General features: G+C 34.4%; 1 protein-coding gene across 1 annotated transcript; it reads right to left on the reverse strand.

Moving 5' to 3' along the window:
- Positions 1-4,682: 4,682 nt before the first annotated feature.
- On the reverse strand, positions 4,683-9,167 carry LOC124354839. Its single transcript, XM_046805594.1, has 2 exons — positions 8,590-9,167; positions 4,683-5,166 (listed from the first exon to the last, which is right to left on the reverse strand). The coding sequence occupies exons 1-2, from the start codon at positions 8,839-8,841 to the stop codon at positions 5,014-5,016; spliced, it is 405 nt and encodes a 134-aa protein (XP_046661550.1). The 5' UTR covers positions 8,842-9,167; the 3' UTR covers positions 4,683-5,013.
- Between the last annotated feature and the right edge of the window lie 13,351 nt (positions 9,168-22,518).

A 22,518-nucleotide genomic window follows, 5' to 3' on the forward strand; every position in this document is an offset into this window, starting at 1 on the left:
TATATATATATATATATATATATATATATATATATATATATATTATATATTATATATTTTATTTATACAATGTTTTACCATTTCGAAAAAGCTTTGCTAAAAATTGAGCGTTGCTTAATAATGTGTGTTTGCTTCAATAGTAATAGAAGTTTGAACCTATCATTAAACAGTAGTATCATGTTCTGAATGAAAACGAAGAGAAATATACGTGGAACTTATACCGCGCATTTCATGTGGAAAATCCACCAATAACTTACACGTCAGTTTAATGTCAGCCGTCTGGCAAAGGTATCATACAGACTATCAAATGTATTTCTGCCAACTCATATATGTTATGTGGAGTGCGTGTTCACATGAAATATCCGTAATGTTATAAAAATGTCATAGACATCCAGAACTCAAACGTTTATCTGAAATATTATACATACTCCCTACAATCTCAAGATGATCATCTAAAGGACTGTCTTGTATAGTTGATATAAAATAAAATCGTTAATAATTTGATAAAATCGTTAATAATAAAATCGTTGTCCGGGAAATTGAATACTAACAACGCTTAACATTAAGTAAAAATTATGAATAGCTGAGTGTAAAAAAGAAATTATATCTCTTTGAGTTAAAGTAATAATTTATTTCTCAGAATACAAATAAAGAGCCATTTTTCGTTTTCTAATGTCCGCTTGTGGTGTTTCTTTCAATAATTTTCTCGTTTTTCTAAATAATGAACCTTAAATTACTTAGTACGTCACTGTCTAGGTTTAAAACGATGTAATCGTTTTTGGTCCGAATACGTTTTAGCTTTATAAAACGTTTTGGTTAAGTCCCAATAGAATTTCTGAAAAATAAAAAAAAATTAATTATTCCACTACTGGTATAATTTTTTTGTAGATTTTTAGAACATTTATGAACAGATTAAAAAAACTGTTGAACATATCAACACTTTGTAGCATGTAAATGAAAAGTTACTGGAAGGACTCACCTGCTTTCTATTTTACTAAGCGTGTACTTTTTTAGAAAAATTATCAAGAAATATATTTTTTAAGTTGTATTTAATTTTTAAAAATGTCTTCATTTATAAAATAAAAATACGTTACTCACTGAACTTAGAAATCATTTAAATAACTTAAAAACTAAAACCTTTAACATAATTCCCTAAATGCTCTTCATTAAAAACCTGTTATTTCTCATAAAATAATAATTAGTAATAAAGAATGTTAACTTTTAATATTTTCAATGGAAGTTTAGCAAACCAAGTCAGCATCCGCAATCGACCCAAGCTTTCTACCGCGCGTGAGAGCTTGTCTTGGCAGCGGAACTCAGTCAATAGATACACTCAATTCAAGTTTACCAGCGCTTGTGATAGCTGCCGCGACAGAAAAGCCCAGTCAGAATTCGCACTCATTCAAGCTTTCTACCGCGCGTGAATGCCTGTCTCGGCAACGAACCCAGTCAATAGACACATGCTTGCTGCTTTTTCGTAAACTGTGTTCTATGCATTTGTAGCATTGATTGCTACCGAGAAAGCCTTAACGCGCGATAGAAACCGGGTGTTTGAGTACTGTGAAAATTAGCGACTGACTGGAATGAATGAAAGAAAATCAGTCAGCATACGCACTCAATCCAAGCTTACTAATGCCCGTGAAAGCCAGCCTCGGCAGAGAAACTCCTTAAGTATCCAAGTTCAATTCAAGCTTACTAATGCACGTGAAAGCCAGCCTCGGTAGCGAAACTCAATCAGTATCCACAATTAATTCAAGCCTTCTAGGGCACTTGACAAAATTTTTTGGCAGAGAAATCCAGTCAGCATACGACCTCATTGCACACGACTGCGAACGTTTGCCTATGCAAACAGGTGTCCATTTCGTCAACAGAATGCCAGTTTCCAATAAAAATGCATCATCGTATCATTCGTCAATACATTTTATTGAACGGGTCATAGCGCCATTACCATTTTACAATGAGTTTTTAGTCTGTAACTTAAATACCACCCATTTACAAAGTAGGCTCTGAAGTTGAATATTGTGAAATTGGCGAGTGACAAAATTAAATTTGAGCAAAAGACGTATATGTGAATGTGGCAGTGTGGTATGATTACATAATTTTATATTAAATGTCTGAATTTTGCCATGACATCAAACATATATATTATATATACATTACTTATATATAATGTATACCCCAGTAAAACATTTGATTTTGAATATGAATATGTAATCTTTCTAGAACGGGTGACTTCATGTTTCGGCAGAGCAACCCAGTAAGCATCCGCACTCAATCCAAGCTTTCTAGTGCACGTGACAGCCTCAAATCTCAGTATGCTGTGAGAGTGGCATTTAGCCGGCAGTGATAGCCTCTATTGTCTCACGACCTTTTTTATGCTAAATTAAAATTACCTCTCAGTTTCAAATGTTAGGGCTGTGATACTGCTATATTGTGATAACTTTAAGTAAACATGAAACACATTAAAATCTGCCAAGTACTTATGGAATCACTGCAGATATTAGCAATGAACTGAGCATTATGTCTGGCTAACTGTTAATTTTTTTCAATAGGGCCTGCTTCAGCGTTTATGTTTCTGTATTTATGTTTTTGTGTAGTGTTACCCAAGCATTTAAGTTCAATGGTTTTGTTACTTTTTTTTATTAATGTTAGATGTTTAATTGATGTTCTGTGTCCTGATTCAATGCAGTGCTGATTCAATCGTATTTTGTTGTTCTTTTTGTTTGTCTAATATAAATTTTGTCACAGTCATTGCATCCAATTTCATAAATTCCCGATTTGTTATCATTTGAAATTTTGTCTTTAGGGTTTCGTAAGATTTGGGATAGTTTGTTGCTTGTTCTGTGAGTGACAGTTTTATTTTATTTTTTTTGCATATTTGGCTCGAGAAAGTGCTGTATGCTGTGCAAATAAATTCTTGTTTGGTGTATTGAGGTAGCCTTAATGTTATCTTATATTTTCTAGTTCTTCTTTTCAATGTTTTTTTACCATATTGTCAATCAGTTGAATAGTGTATCCATTAAACATAGCAATATTTTTTATGTAATTTAATTCTTTGATATAGTTTTCTGTTGAAAGTGGTGTATTTAAAAGTCTATAAATCATTAAATTAAATGTTGCCATTTTTTGTGCGGGTGGATCATTAGATTAATTGATGACGAGTTTCCTGTAGATATCGAATTCAAATTTTCTTTCCTTTCTAATCACCAATATATCTAAAAAAAAATGGGATACTATTACTTTGTTCAATTTCATAAGTAAATTTAATAGTAGGGTAAAACAAATTTAGAGTTGTGGTAAAATCTTGTAGGTTTTCACTTTTTTTATTGTAAAGACATCACCGTATCGATCGTATCCATTTTATTAGGAAATATGTCATTTTAGATTTGGCTGTAGTTCTAAAATGGCACATAAGATATTAGCAATAAAACATGAAAGAGGATTTTTGTTAATTTTTAATTGTAAGCTTTTAGTTTTTAAGCTTTAGTTAGAAGAAATATTTTTGTTGTTTCTTTTTAATGTCGGTAATCGATTCAAAATATATTCGGGTTTTATAAAAACCCATATTCTCATATCTTCTAAGATAAGTTGATGAAGCCAACGATTTGAATTGGCAATTCCAACATGGAATATGAACATGATATTTACTAAGAGTGCTCTACCTCCAAAGAAATAAATATGTTTAAACGGGTGTAACTAAAAAGACGTAATAATCACAGTTAAACGTCGTTGATTTTTTATAATAAGCGTGTTTTAAAACTAAGTACCGTTTTTAAATTACGCCGCCACAGCTAAAGTAATAAACCAACAATATGCCATTTGCAATATATTGACTTACTCGTATCATGCGCCACATGAACATGTTACCAAAAGCTTCCTATTTCAAAGATGTATTTTGGGGAAATTTAGTTAGCATTACATTTTAAACGTCTTTTAAGAAATTTTCTACATCAAGGCAATATACGTATATTGTATATACGTATATTGCCCCACATTTTGAGTGAGAGCTGTTTTTCACTAAATTGAAAATATAGACTACAAGTCAGTGTATAATTACACTGATTCATTAATTACACTCGTACATTAATTCTGTGTAGAACATTAATGCTAGAAACTATTACTATTGCAACGCAATATTTCCTTAAGCCAGACTATTATCATGTCACTTGTAAATAATGACTAATGTATACAACTCTAGATGAAAGTTTAAATAAATTTACTTTTTATTAAAAAAAATATATACTTTTAATACATTCGAACATCTCTGTATAGGTTTGTGTTTCCCTTGTCTTAACTAAACACTACTATCAACAACAAGATTTTAGCGTCGGTGTTACAATGTGGGGCACAAGTATAGATAAGACACGGATAAACTTCCTATGAAAGAGTTTATGATGACGATAACAAAAACTTCAGCGGGAGAATGGGGGAGCAAAAATTGATAAGGTGCGCGTCTTCTCTTGCACGACATTTTTACCTCATGCGATGCAGTTTTGCTGCATAAAAACTACATAAAAATGAATTTAAAATTGAGGTAACTTTTTATGACTGCACAATGAATTAATTATAAGATCGCTGTACAATTACTCCAGTGATCAGTTCTCCTCGGCGGGTATTTTTATAGTACGGTAATTACTTTTAATTATACGAGTTTCAACTAAATTAAATTATAAATGCAGTAATTTTACGTTAATTGTTTTTAATACGAGTACTGTTAACACTTGTGTAGACAATCAAGTACACAATATAAAACACTCTTTAACATACATGTTGCTTTTTCTCAGATTACACAACATAAAAACACATTGTTACAATTAAACGACAAAGTACTGTACATTACTTAGAACTGCTTTGTAACTGAAAATAACATTTCATTACAAAAATAAATGTAACTGTAGCTTGCAGCTTTCATAAAGTCCCTTAATATATTACGGTGCACTTGCGTATTGACTTAAAAACACTCTATACAGTTTTATTCTTTATTAACTGATTTCACGTTGCACACTGGCACCACTACCGCTTTCTGCGTAGGCGCACGTTACTCAGCCAAGGGGGCGGGTCTACAGGGACTTCCACGTCAGAGATGACCACTGGCCTGTCCTCCCGATGACCTTCCCTGCCTTCTCCTGGCAGTCGATTCCAGCTCATGGTCTGAATGTGGATCTCCTACACATAACATGTTATTTGCACGTGCTAATTTTCATAAATATTTTACACTTTACAAAAGTACGTTTAATATAAAAATGTAATGACATTATTTGGCATAAGAGCCAAGACTTTATTTTAATTTAGTTTAGATATAAAATATCGATACAAAAGTCATAAGATTAATTTGGTTCCACTAGTTTCATGCCATGAACTCGCTATGGGATAACACTACATAATCAATGAATTTATTCTTAGTTCGAGTTAAAAAGTTTGTAATGATACACTAACTTAATTATTTACTAGAGAATGGATGAGTATTGTTAACTCATATCCTGCACTTGCTTGTTCTTGTAATTTCCTATGCTCCATATTTTTAAAGCCCCATTATATTATAGACCTCTCAGATCGAGTTTAATTATAATTTCTGTTAAACTTAATGTTTTATAAAGGAATCTTTTTCATTTTTTTATTAAAAGATTTGTTTCAAATTAAATGTTAAATGTTACTCTTAGTAAAACAGTATAACATAAAATTTTTAGTTAGCGTCAATCTCTGTACATATAACAGTCTAAAGATTCGATAAAGAATTAGTGAACTGAAGAGTCGATAAGATAGAGCGATAGATTAATACGCTGATTGATATCTGTTAAGCTATCAGATTCAACTAGACTACTATCAGATTTTTATCGCGAGATCCAAAGTCAAAATTGGAAAAACTTCCCTTTTTTTAGCTGCAACAATTCAAATATGAAATCCTAAAATGATTTATGATTTATCATTCGTATGGGATCCTATGTTTATGTAACAATGAACATAACTGTGTGATTGTAAATTTTAAATAATTGTTTGAGAATAAAATATTACAAAATCAGAGTCCTATAATAAAATATTATACGGCAACAGAGTTCTTTAAATGTTTGTTTTTAAATGTACCTGTTGTCAACTGTATAAGACATGTTTGGATATTCTTTAATTCAGTTTTTTAGCGTTTTGTGCAGTTTTTGCTAATGACTCGTAAGAGCGGGGATAATTTCTTATTTAAATTAGTGTTGTTACTGAACACACTAATGGTACAACAAATGGAACTTAATTAAAACAGTAGGTTATGTGTAATGTACTAATTGTTAACGTAAGGACGCTAATCGTAAACTTTCGTGGTTCAAACCTTCCATGTCACTAATTCAACAGTTATATAATTTTCTGTAAAGGATATAATCTGGTATATAAAAATATGAAAAAGAATTCAAGACGATTTTTGGTTTGCACTTAACATAAACAATACTTTTTTTAAATTGTATAGCTTATACGCTAATGGAATAGAGCCACATACGAAGAAACCTTCAACGCAATTCTTGTTTAGTATATTTAAAAACATTTTATTATTTTAAGTGAACAGGATGGTAAAAATTATATTGATATGAATACTGTTTATAAAATTATGAATGTTTACGCTAAGTAAACATCAACTATACAGAGTACTGATTTCATTTTTACTCTCAAAGCTCCTGTGAACCACACTACACACTTGGTTTTCTTTAGATCTGTTTTATTTTTAGGTTATAACAACGATGTAATCAGAACTTTTACCACTAAAATGTATTATTAAACAACACTTTGTCATATGGTTGACCTAACCTACACCTTTGACTATCATATGTGCAATAGTAACATTATAATAGTAATAACCATTTGTAAACACTCAGTATGTCTCAGTCTGTGCCAGTCTTGTATATATTTTTTAATTTTAGAACATAATGTGTATTCTTTGAACAAAGTAAGAAATCATTTACCAAAGAACATTAAAACGGTACTAGTGGATATTTCTAGGTCAAGTAAAGTATGTCTGTTCACATAAAAGACAGATAAAGGCCTTATGAGGACCTATTTTGACCTGTACTGAAAACTTCTTGTCAATGTTTTGCTGAAATTGACACACCTAACATTTTTTTATTTACAGTATAACTATGCGCAATTAGTTAGTCGGCAATATTCAGATTAGCTCCATTACCCCTTCCGCTTAGTTCAGCGTTTGAAATCTGACTCTGTCAGGTGTGACAAACAACACATTTTTATCTAGATTACACTGGATGGCTGATAGATAAACCAGCAGACCTCTATTGTGGACTAGATGTCTCCGATGTCTTAATGATGTAAAACGTTCGTCTTGAACATCTTCATCATCGCCGACTGTTTTAGATCTCTTCAGACGGACGTAAACTCCAGATTCCTGGAGTCTCGTCTGTGATAGTGTCAGATTTCAGTGGAAGGTGAAATGGAGCTGAACTTAACATGTGCATTGAATCAACTCTTCCCACTGTACGAGCTACGTTATGTGTCAGATGTAATACGAAAAATAGTCATGATACACCACTGGAAGTGGAATCTGACAAAATAGTCTAGCCGGTAAATAGCAGCAATGTAATGAATTTTCAGTTGTCACATAATATGGTAACAACGAGAAAAATATGCTATAAAAGAGACGCCGCATCTGTACGGATGGACAGTGCCACTAATTATTATCATATCTATTAACCTGGATCTCGAACAAACTGTTCACCATTGGAAAGCTATATACAGTACTTCTACGATGTTTACTTCAAAATTTCGATTCCAATAATTTCAGTCCATAAAGAAGGACTGAATGTTATTATTTAAATCACAATACATAAAAATATTAATTAATGCAATGGACACTCGCAATTACAACGCACGCGGGACACTGAAGCCACGAAACGATGCGGCCTCAAGTTGTCCTCAATTCATTACTGATAACGCTCAGATATAACTGTTTACAGGAAACCTTTTCATCACTGTCAGATATTTTTATTGTTTGAGATTAAATTTTAAATATGAGACGCTGAGTAATCAGAAGTTTAATGAATGAATGAAAGTGATGTAAAAACATTAACCAATATTTCCCAGTCTTATGTCTCAAGTTGTAATATATATTCATGTTTTTGAAATATTATGTATCGCACACATAAATTATATACTTTATATCTGTTTGCTTGGTTTTTAAACCATTATCATTTCATTTGTAGCCAATTTTACAAAATAATTTTTTTTAATTTGCTTGATCAACAAAACAGAGTACTGATGTCACTGATTCTACTATTATAGCTCCTGCAAATCACATTACACACCTGGTTTTCTTTTGATCTGTTTTATTTTATAAAACAGAAAACACATTCTGTAAGTACAGAAGTACTTACAGTCTACTTTTGAACGCAGGCTTTAATACTGTGAGATATTAACAATGGAAATTGAAAACTCTGTAAATAAGCAATCTTGTTTTGTAATAATCAGTGTTGAAGCATATACTGATATTTGTAAAAAATTATGTAATTGTCAAATTAAATAACTAGTTGAATTTTTTATCATCAGTCTAACTATTATTGTGTTTCTTTCTGAAACTACTTACACTTTGTTAATAATACTTACGTTTGTGGAATTGTCACGGCAAGCCGCAGACATCTCTGCCAGGTGACCACAAGCCAACAGCATCACTACCACGAGACTCAGCACAGCGACTCCGGTCAGCAGTCGGTCCTCAGCAGCTCCACAAGCCTGTCTCAGCAACGATACGGAGTCAGCAGTCCTCAACTCCACTCCGAGTTTCTCAGCGCGCGTCAGCACGGCACTCAGCCGGCGAGAAGCGGTCTCTACTGTCACGTGACGTCTCGGCTTCTTCATGGCCGAGTAAGTAGTCGGCCTCTGTGGACAGTCTTTGAAGTATATTTCTAAGTAACGAAAAAATCTTCAAGTGTAATCATAATGACTAATTCAACAATTAAAACACGCTCTGTTCTGTAAAAGTCTCAGATTCTCCTAAAAAGAGCAAATGCTATGTAGTTTTACACTTTTCAACTCGATTTTTATACGCGCATAAACGTCCTACAATACGTCACCAATTTAACGTCAAACCACACGCGGTGCTCGGTTCCCACTGCGGGTGTTCGTGAATGTCCTGAACGTCCCCTCATATTACCGCCCGCCACCACCCCCTGCGCATGCCCAAGCCATGATTGTGATAAGGGGTTGTTTGTCATTAATTATTCAAGACAGCGTCCCTACTTAGCATTGACATCAGTTATAGCTTTGATACAATGATGGGAGATGTCAACCGCTAATTGGTCTCTGTGACTTAAAGGCAAATAAAGCTTGGAATATGCCACTTGAACGGGATATAAATTGTAACTTCGACAGCGTCAATGTGACGTCAAATAATCTTACATATAAAATTGAATAACTAAACGTGTTGCTTAGCGCTAATCTCGAGAACGGCTTGATCAATTTGGCTAATTCATTTTTTATATTTTGAAGTACAAGAAAAGTTTATAGGAAAGGGCAAATCGGAAATTTGTATATATATATATATATATATATATATATATATATATATATATATATATATGTGTGTGTGTGTGTGTGTGTGTGTGTGTGTGTGTGTGTGTGTGTGTGTGTGTGTGTGTGTGTGTGTGTGTGTGTGTGTGTGTGTGTGTGTTTCAAAATAATATGTAATGTGTGTGTGTATGTGTTTTTTTTTTGCGATGCCATCACGGTGGGGAAATCCTTTATGTACTACCTGGGGTAGGGAACCGTCACTCCCCAGAGTGTGGGACTCATACTGCGTATATACCCACTAATACCACCACCAAAAGCATTTCCTCTTGTCACAAATACTCCCCGCGGGACCGCCGCCAGGTATTACTTCGCAGGGAGTGACACGAGCTATCCGCTACTTCAGGGTGATCCAATTGACCTCATTTCAGGCAACACTGTAACATTGTGCGAGGCTCTCTAGGGTGGCTGTAGGGGACGTCTCGATCGTTCCTCCTCCCTCATTCTTGATATGACTTTCTTAGCAAAAGTCGCGACCGCGAGCCAGTTCACTTCCATTCGGATCATATTCTCCACAACATTATCCGTTGTAGCAGCCTCACCGAGAACGAAGGACAATTCCACTCTTTCTTCATTGCATCTTGGGCAGTTGAAGAAGACGTGCTCCGCGTCTTCTTCAACGGGAGAGCAGACCGGGCAGGCATCACTGATGTCATTGTGGGTGCGGTGCAGGTACTTTCTAAAGCGCCCATGTCCGGTCAGGAGTTGTGTGAGGTGATAATCTACTTCTCCGTGCTTCCTTCCGATCCAAGGTGCGATGTTTGGGATCAGCCGGTGTGTCCATCGGCCTTTGGTTGATTGGTCCCATCGCACCTGCCACGATTCCACAGTTCTCGAGCGTTCCACATCTCTACCATCCGTGGGACGTCGGTGATACATTCTTGAGCGCTCATCAACAAGCAACGCTAGTGGTGGTATGCCGGCTAGAACGTAGGTAGCTTCATAGGATATATCCCTGAATCCGCAGATCACACGCAGGCAAGCTCGTCTGTGGATTGCCTCTGCCTGATGGAAGTATGCTCGCGTCTCAACAGCGTCGTGCCAAATAGGCGCTGCGTAGAGGAGGATGGAATCGATGACGCTTGCATACAATCTTCGTCGGCTGCTTCTCGGGCCACCGATATTCGGCATTATACCCGAGAGGGCTCCCGCCGCCTTGGAAGCCTTGTCGCAGACCTTTGCCAGGTGTTTTTTGAAGGTCAATCTGGCATCTATCTGTACCCCCAGATATCGGATGGAGGGAGCCGACACGATATCGCAGTCACCCACTCTTAGAGTGATGGTCTCCATCGCCTTCCTGCTAGTGACGAGCAGGGCTTCAGTCTTCTGGTCCGCAGTTTCAAGCCCCAGGTCTGCTAGTGCCTCACGCACTTGGTGAATGGCACTGTTGACCTCATAAATGACTTCATCCAGGTGTTTAGCCGCGATGACCACTGCGATATCGTCGGCGAAGCCAACAACCTTCGCCGACCCCAGGAGGTTCAGCCGAAGAATCCTGTCGTACATGACATTCCATAGAATGGGGCCAAGCACCGATCCTTGAGGCACCCCGGCTGTGACGTCATAGGTCTCCGGGCCATCGTCCGTGCGGAATTCCAGCACCCTGCCATGGAAGTAGCTTGAGATTATCCTCAACAGATACTCCGGGATGTTGATCTGTCGGAGGGCACTGAGGATGTTGTTCCATCTTGCCGAATTAAAAGCATTTCGCACGTCCAGTGTGACTATGGCACAGTATTTTTTTAGATCCACGCTTCCATCTCTTGCCAGAGATGGCCTCTCGAGCCATGCTGATCACCATTTGGATGCCGTCCACCGTGGATCGTCCCTTACGAAATCCGAATTGTGCTTCGGATAGACCAGCTGGGTCTTCCGTCCATGTCTCAAGCCGGTCTACAATGATTCTTTCGAGAATCTTGCCCATTGTTTCCAGCATACAAAGCGGGCGGTAGGAGGAAGGTTCCTCAGCAGGCTTGCCTGGCTTCAAGGTGAGGACCAGCCTCTGGCGTTTCCAGTGTGTCGGGAATACACCCTCTTGTAGACATCTTGTAAACACCCGCTCGAAGATGTCAGGGTGGAGCTCTATAGCGACCTTCAAGACGGCGTTAGGTATGCCATCCGGTCCTGGCGCAGCCGCATCTCTCACTCTCCCACAGGCTCTCTGGAGCTCATTCCTGGTGACGGTAGGAACTTCCTCTATAATTGGCCGGGGTTGTGGAACAATTTGGGAGTCATGCACTGTGGGGAACAGTGCACTGACTGCCCTGCGCATTAATTGTGGGGAGCTGTTATAGGCCATCCTGGAGTCTTTCAAACGAGCCATGGGAAAACCATACAGGACCGTCATGGTGTGTGTGTGTGTGTGTGTGTGTGTGTGTGTGTGTGTGTGTGTGTGTGTGTGTGTGTGTGTGTGTGTGTGTATCAAAATACAAATTTAACTTACACATTTAACAGCTGTTCCTCTTTTAAACATTCTTTGATTTTTCAGATTAAGTTGTCAAAGAGGATGAAACCTTTCTTAACACATTATCTTTATAGATTATTAAGTATCAGTATTTGGCTTCAGATAACAGAGACAATGTCACTCTATAAATTTAATTTTAGATTGCGCTAATGATGGAAATACTTTATTTTAGGTTTGATTTTGAAAATGCTTTTAAAACACTGTTATAAAATCAGTCAGCTTCCTTGAAAATGTGATATGCATCTTCTGATAATAATAATAATAATAAATTATTTATTGCATTTGTTACAATTTTACAATTGCGTTGCAAGCGTCATATTCTTCCTAGCCAGTCATACACATTGAAGCTCACTCAAACATACATACATCTCTCAACAATCATGCAAACAATCACACTCTCAACACCAAAATATCGGGTAGGGGGGTTACTAATTGTCCCAGCGGTATTGAAAAAACTCCTCAATCGTGTAAAAGGCACTAGACACCAAAAGATGCTTTAAACGAGTCTTGAAAAGATTCAGGTTTTGATTTTTGATGCATTCAGGAAGGCAATTGATTACTTTGACACCAACTTGAGATGGCAGCCGTTCAAAGGCTGTACTTCTGTGTGGTTGAATACTGTTGTTGTCCCTACCTCTAGTATCATATGAGTGAACATCCCTGCCTTGAGTCAAAGTGCACCTTGACCTGCAGTACAGAGCGATCTCCAAGATATAGAGGGAGGGTAAAGTCAATAATCTAAGCTCCCTAAATGCTTCTCTACACGACTCTCTTGTTTTCAATTTCAAGATGGTTCTGACAGCTCAGTTCAAAGAAGTACTAGGTAGATAAATTAATGACAGCTTAAACTTTATTAATTTATTATTTCAGTAAAAGATTGACAATTCACCAATAATTTTAAATTACTCATCATTAAAGATGCCATCATGAGGTGTAAATTCATTCAAATTGAAATAATATACATATTTTTACAATTTACAAATCATGAGTAGCTGAGTAAAACTGACTGAATATTTCATTAATAAATTTATTATAAATATACATATAAATGTTTAAGTAATAAATGGGTTTAATATACGCTATAATTCTTCATAGGTGTTGAGTCCTTCTTGTTTTCAAACTGAATTCTACGAAGCGTGTTCAGAAAGTAAGTACCTTAGCGCTGCAATCGGTGTTCCGCGCAAGAGTACTAGTCGTCCTTGTTCACTGGCTGTCGACTCACGCCATTTTAGTTGTTCTCAGAACGCGTTTAAGACAATTTGTGATCCCGACGATCGTATCTTTAACTGTAAAACCTGGGGGTAGTGTAAATGTTTTGAATAACATAACTAACCATTTGGATAATAAAAATGTAACAGAGCTTATACATGATACTATTGGCTTCATTTCGTTTTCTGACTTGTTTATCTTTGACAAGTAATATAAACTTGGTAAAATGTATTTTAAACTGTTAGTTTGCTGCATAATACTTTGTTCATGAGTAAGTAGTATTCTTTTAAAATAGTGTCTATTAGTTTTTTTTTACTCCCCAGAGTGTGGGACTCTCTATACTCACCAAAGCCACCACCACCACACTTCACTTTTTCAAATAAAGTCACTACGAGGGACCGCTCATAAATAAAACTTTATGAGTTTTATATATCTTAATATCTCGAAAACCGTTCAAGATAAAAAAAATGTTTGTAACATCTAGGAAATGTTATGAGCATTCTAGGATATTTTTTACCCTCATACATAACGGAATTGTAATTTTTAAGCTGGAACGCTGCCACGATGAAACGAAATGGCGTTCAAGCTGGCCATCGAACTTGTGTAGATATTTGTAAGATTATTTACTAGTTTAAACTGTTTGAACTTTTTGGAGCAGTTATTGCTTCCACAAACCTCTTTATATAGCATTCATATAAAATTTTAAACCTAGGTAGGGTAGTTTTGAGCTCTATGGGTATACAAAAGTAACTAGTATTATTTCCCTTTCCCTTGCATTTATTCACTGTACAACGTTTATTGATAACACAGAATGTAGTAGAACCATATGCTGTGGTGTATAAAATTACAACTTAATGCTATAATAGAACATATGTTGAGTTTATTGACACGATTATTACATTTATTTTTATTTTTGTTTAAATGAATATACAGAAAATACATCTGACGTGTTTCACTAATTTTATAATTAGTGTTTTTAAAATGGACATTATTGGATTATAATATTGAAATTTTATTTATTTACATGCGCAGTCAGATGAGAATTTAAAACTTAATACAAGTACACGCTTATATGTCATAAAAATAAGAGAAGTCACAAGAAGGTCTTTCTTTCAACCTAATGGAATACGAGGGAGTAGCGTATTAAAAGATATAAGGAAGTAAGTAGTTTACATAAATCTGTTATAAGAGTCAAAAGATACGAATACGTATCACTATTATTGTATGGTCACAGTGAATAATAAATAAGGCTTCTCAGACCTTTCATATAAAGTCACTTATGATTGCAGGAACAAAGAACATGGTAAATAATTCTTGCAATGCAAAATTTTTCGAGAAAATAGTTTTCTTCGGTGATTTTTCTAGGAAATAATTGGTGGTGCATTAGCTGCCGTCTTGGTCGGAGGTCATGTCTGGGCTTATCGCAGGTACTGGTTTTTTGGTGATTCCTGCTCCTGCCATTACCGTCTCTGTTACAGAACCTATTTCAGTCCAAAATCCTGTTGAAGTCGAAGAACCTGCAGCTGCCGATCAACACCCAGAATTTGGCCCCGAAGTTCTCGCCGATGCTGGTACTGGCAATGTCACCCAGCCCACCTCCGCTCCTACAACTGGCCATCTGCCATTTGGAGACGGGGAAGAAAGACAAGTACCTTGATACGATCAAATGCTTCTGGGGCCAGTCTGGTACATTTAGTAGGAAGCGGATCAAGGCTGAGACTGTCTGCAGCAATGGACGAGCACGAGGACGACGCCGATGAGTAGTGCCTAATACTTGCTTCCTTCAAATTTATAGTCAGCTTGAAATACAACAGTAAGTTATCAAAATGATTTATAATTACATTGATCAATAAAATATGTTCATTAATAATTTTATTAATTTTTCGTGCACCAAGTGATGAAGTTTTTAGCATTGATACTAAATGTTTAAAACATGAGTTCTGATGGCGGACTGTTTGCTGCATGTTGCTGCTCTAACTTAAGTTTTAATATATTTTTGAAACACCACTACAGAATTAAAACATATAATTTTAGTTTTCACTGACACTTCGCGCAATATTAATATTATAAAATAAATTAATAGTGGTGATCGTTATTCAAACATTGTAAATATAAACTTTTATTAATCAAAATCTTTCAATCAGTGCTTTACAATCTTTTACCTACAAAAGTGACCTCATCTTGGCGTAACATTGATTAAAATTTCTTTTTTTATATAATCATTCAATCGTTCAAAATTTCAAGGTAGTAGCTCGACCCTTTAGGTTATAAAGGTGGAGAGTCCGTTCGGAAAACGTAATAAACGTGACGGAGACACTGCTTACATTCACTAACCTAATAACTTATCTGTGATGTTATAGTGCTGATTGATAGTTATGAATGATTTGTAAAAGAATACTAGAACGTTATTGCCCAAATATCACGGATTCAAAATGACATTGAACCCATGATGTTCGATTGCATGATGATTGTTTGGCTTTTGATGGGCCGGAACCCATTTCAGTCAGTTAGTTTTGTAATCATCTTATTCCCAAATATAATAGTACAGAGACTAGAGTCTTTTGTACAGAAGGTGAAATATTAATTTAAACATAATACATTATTTATCTCCGACGGAGTCTGAAATTAATTTAAAATAACTAAACACTAAATGTCTGTTTATTATCTATTTATAAATATTTTACAATCATTCTGGCAATGTATCTAGGTGTCTTAAACTATTTGATATCACATGCTATCATTAAATTAATACTTCTTTTACCATATTAAGTACATTAAAATTAAATTCAAAATTTATGCACGTTACTATAAATACTATTTGTATTTGTACTACCTTTAACTACTTGTGCACTACCTCTTTCTTACAAAAGGTTTTATTTCTTTAGAGTATCAATTTAAGTTCCAGGAGAAAATAAGAGGAGATTTATATGACTATCTGTTTAGAACATTGCTTAGACAGTTACGACTACATACAAACGTGAAACATATTTCATTAATGTTTTCCAACAGCGCATATAATCTTCCAGAACATTAGCGTTCAAAAGCAAAGTTAACTTACATTTTGCTGTAAAGTTAACACATTTCGGTCCCCACCGGAAGCAGTGGGTTAAGCGATAACGTGTGGTTGTTCCGGTAAGGGTCTTTTTATTGTTCGTGTTCTGTAAATTATACAAGTTACATCAAGACTTTATCTTACTCGGTACATTTATACACATAAAACTAAGCCGGATTAGTTACAGTTCAATAATGGCTATTCCGATTATAATGGTCTGATTTGTTGGATTCGTCTCCGCCCTGAATAACAGAATAACTTAAAATATCGACAATTGTCACGCACAAATGAGGTACATAGACAGAGAAAAATATTTTATGTATTTGTATAGGTCGAAAGAGACTGTTAAGTGTAATCAACTATTACATGTTTATAACATTTAATGGTTGATATATGTATATCAAACATTTTTTTATGACAGCACAAGCATATGTTTAATTAATTTAATCACTACTTTCGTATGTTTACATTATTTATATTACTGAAAGGATGGAGAAAGTTTGATATTAACAATAATTTCAAACCTGTTTGCAACCACTGTTGAGCACAGAGGAAGAAAATATCCAGATAATAAAATTAAGTTTTAGTAAAAAATATACTTTTAACTGTACATTTTAGCAAATGTTAAGTACTGGCAGTTACCCACGCCTTTGTACGAATTTGGAACTGAATAAAAGGGACATCGTGGCCATACTGGTTTGAATTAAATTCTAAACGTTCCTGAAATAAGTGTGTCACAGAACGATATTCTATCTTCTGATACATTATAGATTGAAGATTAAAGAGCAGTGTGTTGAAGCCTTACATTCAGAGAGTGAAATAGATTTTATAAGTACCTATTAAACTACTCGAACTTTTCTCCAATAGTCCATGATTATTGAGTGAATAGATACGACTTCAGTAACAATTAAACTCTTTTAGGTCATTGTAATGGTATCCTAAAGTCAGTCTTTAATTTTCAGCCAATGTACGGATTCTATGTAGGTTTTAAACGGAAGTTACCATATTTTTTGTATATATATGTACAATGTTCATGGTTGAGAGCTGTAGATGTTAATGAATTCACGAAGGATTTTTATTTCAGGCTATGTGCATGTGCACTTCTGATTCGCATGAATTATATTTTTGACACCCCGGTTGAAGTTGCCTAATTTTACCGGCCAAGAATATATATATATATATATATATATATATATATATTGTGATTCAATGTTTATTGAAATTAAATAAGGCTATTGCCATTTATACAATTTAATGTAAATATAAGTCGTTTGACAGGTATTTGGTCTTCCGATCATATGTTAGTTTGCTTATTTAAACGCATATGTGACAGATACGGCCAAATACAAAATAATTGAATCGGAAAAAGTAAGCGCTTTGTGGTATAATGGTAGCACATTCACCCGGCAATTGAGAGATCCGGGTTCGACTCCCGGCGGAGCAAGTACTTTTTGTGATTCAATGTTTATTTATATTAAATAAGGCTATTGCCATTTATACAATTTAATGTAAATAAAAGTCTTTTGACAGGTATTTGGTCTTCCGATCATATGTTAGTTTGCTTATTTAAACGCATATGTGACAGATACGGCCAAATACAAAATAATTGAATCGGAAAAAGAAAGCGCTCTGTGGTGTAATGGTAGCACATTCACCCGGCAAGCGAGAGATTCCGGGTTCGACTCCCGGCGGAGCAAGTACTTTTTGTGATTCAATGTTTATTAATATATATACTTTCTTCCATTTTTATTTGTTCCGGTCTAGGGCATTTCCGGTGCCATAGTTGAATATGTATTGCATTGCCCCGATCAAGAAAATACATACGCAGTTTCAAGAAGTCTACTTTTAACCGAAACCACTAAGATTGGTTATATAACAGTCTTAAAATCTATAGTCAAATTCTTTCTATAGCATTTGATAGACGAATTTCCCTCAATTCCTGTTCATTAATACGTTTCAAATCTTTATAATATTTTGTAATTGTAACTATCATTAATTACGCCTTCTTTGAAATATACCTACTCCACTTTGTGTAACGAAAGACAACAAAAGTAAAGATTCCTCAATACAACTAATTCGTTTAGATATCCAAAGGTATCAACACTTTTACGTACCCGACACTTGAAACTCAGAACAAATATTTTATAGATTATTTTTACTCAAACAAAGCATCTGTAGAACAATAAGCGTAAATTATTAATGTAAAATTTCTTGTGTGCGTTTGTATGTTCACTGAACGCCTCCTAAACGACCGATTTTGACGAAATTTTGTGTGTGTTGTAAGAGATTCAAAAATGGTTTAGATTTGCAACTCTGTCTAATTTAAATTGTTTATTTATTTTAATTTATTAATGTTTTATTTATAAGCTGTTGTTGATTTTGAAATGTTTTACCTTCGATCCGCCAGACTGCGCTACGACACGTAATACAAAGTGAACTGATACTTAACAGCTGGCAAAACTTTCAACTAAAGTTCAACAAACATTTGTTTACATTTAAAATTTATAACATTATTATTGCAAAGTGCTTGATCAGTAGTGTAATGCAGAATGCATAGAAGAATGTATTTGCCTAATTTTCATTTTAGATTGCACCAATGATCAATAAAGTATTTAATGCAATGAAAATACTATTGAATGCTGTTATAAAAACTACCTCATTGTACAAAGCCGTGAATGTTTGCACATAAGGTAATCGAATGGAAAAGAGCCGAAAAAGACGCTTAATGATCGAAATTGGTTTTCATTGATACATTTTCTTGATCGAAGCACAAAGCAAACACCACAATAATACTGGAAATATCTTAGACAAAAAATTAATTTTAACAGACCGAATTTGATTTTTATAACTTAATTAGTTTAATTAATTATCTAATTAATTTTACTGAATAACTTATCAACACCTACCAAAAACCACGAAAGATAGTGGCAGGAAATATGGTACATACCTTCTCAATGAGCCCAAAAGACTCACGAAGGAACGACTATCAATTATCTCAGCAATTTTTAGAATGTGATAGAAAAAGAATACGTGAATATAGTGTACTTTTTTAAACAGTAAATTGCGTGCCAAGCTGCGGGAAACTGCTAGTTATTTGTTTACATTTTTCATTTCTTTTTGCGTTTGGTATTTATAACATAAAGCTACACGTATTTTGTCTCAAAAATGTATTAATTGATTCCAGTTAGTTGCCACATGTTTACTTTAAAGTTTATTCCGTAACCTTAAATAAATTATTTGTATTTTTTAGGTAGGTAGGTATTCTTTGAAACACCTCACATTTTGTACTTTTTTGTGGGAAAATACTTTAAATCAATTCAAAACACATATTTACATTCAGATTTATCATACGAAAATACTATGCATTGATACTGTACATACAATTACATAATTTTGGTCATGTTGCCTTGCTATAAAAATTATGTAATTTTTAATTACTACATAAATTGCTATACCTACAATAGCAACCCTAGTCATGAATTACATTGTTGAAAACTAAAATGTTTTTCTTTACTAAGTTACAACAATAAAATACTATTGTACTAAAATTATACTAAGGTATTAACTCTACTAATCGGTTTTACTTAACTTTAGTTAAAGGTTAGGTTAATCGTGGATTCATTATTATACTTATATTATACGCAGTGAGGTGTGTTATGATTATCACTCAACCAATCAGAGCACAGGTGCTGTTCTTTGGTCATAAGTCGCGCAACGCGCAACCAAAACACACAGGCCCGTACTTAGAACGGCTTTCCCGGATAATTTTAGCGGGGTCTGGGCCGGGCTTTGCTACACGTATATTTCAAGTGACCGTATCGACGGAAGGTGAAGGGACATAACGGGGCATTGCTGAATATCCTTTTTCGGGGCCCGCCAAAGCTGAATACGGCCCTGCTTCAACGTAATGCCTGTCTACCAAAATATGTATCGAAACTATTTACTTAAAGGGTAATTTCATATCATCTTTATGTGTCTTAAAGCATTGATATACATACTTTATTGATCTAAATACATTCAGAAATGCTTATTAAAATTTAAACTTTAATAGAGAAAAATGTTTATTGTGGGTTATTCTTTAGAGATATATACGTGCCACTGGGGACATTTTTGTAGGCCTTTTTTAAATGTATAACTCCGTAATAATTATTTTGCTATAAGGCGTAAGGTTTAGTCACTATTGACACTGAAAGCACTCAAAACGAAGCCGACAGTGAAAACTGTATCAAAATCCATTGAGTAGTTTAGAAAATATCGATTCACAAACAGTCCAGCACGAAAAGCTACTTTGAGTTATACTATTTATTTATTCAATGCTTAATCAACAGTTTAATACAAATATCAAAGACAAAGATACTATCTAGCATTTACCATAAATATAAAGACTGTTATAAAACCCATCGAAGTTATCTTTTTACACAAGTAAGCTTTTAAGACTTGCGTATGTGTATGCTCTTGTTTGGGGGAACAAAGCAAAATCAAATATTACACAAAAATACTTACACCAGAATAAATTACAATGGCCATAAATGTACACATTTAGACTTATTTCCTTGCTCGAACTACATGGCAAGCTCAACATTGGCGTCAGAAATATAATTCACTGAAACTGATAGTGCTCATGCACTTGCAAAGCCTTCAAATTGCGTACGAAGCCGCGTGTAACTGCTAGTTGCAAGAGATTGGACGCTACAATATCTTATTAGTAAAAGAAAAGCTATGTCAATTCTTGCCATACCACTAGTGAAATATAACTTAGTCTATTTTACTATTACTGGTAAATAAATAAAGAAGTTTCTAATATTAAATTTATTATTGGTCAAGGCCTTAAGGAATCAATGATTCCATCATCAGGCATTTCACAAATGAACTTCATTTATGTTTGTGTGTTGTATGTGTAATTTTGTTTCATTTGTGCTGTATTTTTGTGTTTTTTTTTTTTCGAATATTAAAGTATAAAGTAATAGCCATTAGCAATTTCACTTAAGATCTGAAGCTGTTTGTTAATCATGGAAATTGAAATGACATGTACTTAAATATACCTACTTCTGTGTCCAAACTACTTATAGCCCCATCTTTTTTACATCATAAGTGCGTAACTGAAAAACTAAGGACTTGGACCTAGGGATTAGGGAATCATCCACACCAGCGTACTCACACCATACTTCAGTTATTACTGATAGCAGTGGAACAATAAATTATCATCATATAAAAACTGTTTCAATCTTCAACGTTAAGATCACAAAGCAATGTTTTTGGAATTAAATTTAAAATAATCATAAGTTTGTAATATCTTCCAGGATCACTTATATCTAGTGTTTATAAAGTTAAATATAAAAAGAATATACGCATGGTGTTCCTGTTTTTCAACATGGCATTACGTGCGTAGTCGCGGATAATTGCTAATACTATGCAAAATTGTATTTAATACGTTTTCTGTGTTTACATAAATTTATTTTATATTTATGGATGGTATGTTTAAGATGTATGGATGGAATGTATGTGAGGTTGGAATGTATGGATTCAAGACACGAGACACAAACTTGACAAAAACCAAAGAACATTACTTATTATGATTGTAGAGTATTACTCTTTTTTGTAGTGTAAGAATTATAACTTGTTACTCTCTCTTGCTACGTTTTTCTTTTGTTAGTACACGAGAAATTTTTATATTTCTGTTAATCGGTTAATTGATAGTTACTCTATTTATTATTATTACATATTAGTATAGGTATTGTTGAGTGTTGTTATCCCTATCTTCAAAACTTACTAGATAATCCCGCCAGAAGGTACAACAGGAGTATTGAGTCCGTCTCATTATTTTAATACTCCTACCAATGAGGTCTGTGCTCAAATAAACACCATAATATATTGTAATGGACATAAACTTTTATTTTGTATCTATTAAATTAATAAAAAGTTTTTTTATAAATTACAAATAAAATTATGTGGAATGGTTGAATACTTAAAAAATATAGAGATTATTTTATTTGTGTAAACTAATATTTTAGGCCATATTATTAAGTTTCTTAAAGCTTACTTAATATTTACAATCTGTAAAATTGTTAACGAACGTTACATTTTAAAAATTATCCTATATCGGCCTTCCATACTAGATAGTTTAAGATGTAACCAAGTTGGACATAGTGTAGCTTCTTAATAATTACATTCAAACGTGCTTTCCTTTAACTGCTTTGAAATAGCCCTACGAGCAATTTGAAACAGCATGGTTGTCTAAATTATA

The sequence above is a fragment of the Homalodisca vitripennis genome, chromosome 2, assembly GCF_021130785.1.
Source record: "Homalodisca vitripennis isolate AUS2020 chromosome 2, UT_GWSS_2.1, whole genome shotgun sequence".
Lineage (NCBI taxonomy): Eukaryota > Metazoa > Arthropoda > Insecta > Hemiptera > Cicadellidae > Homalodisca > Homalodisca vitripennis.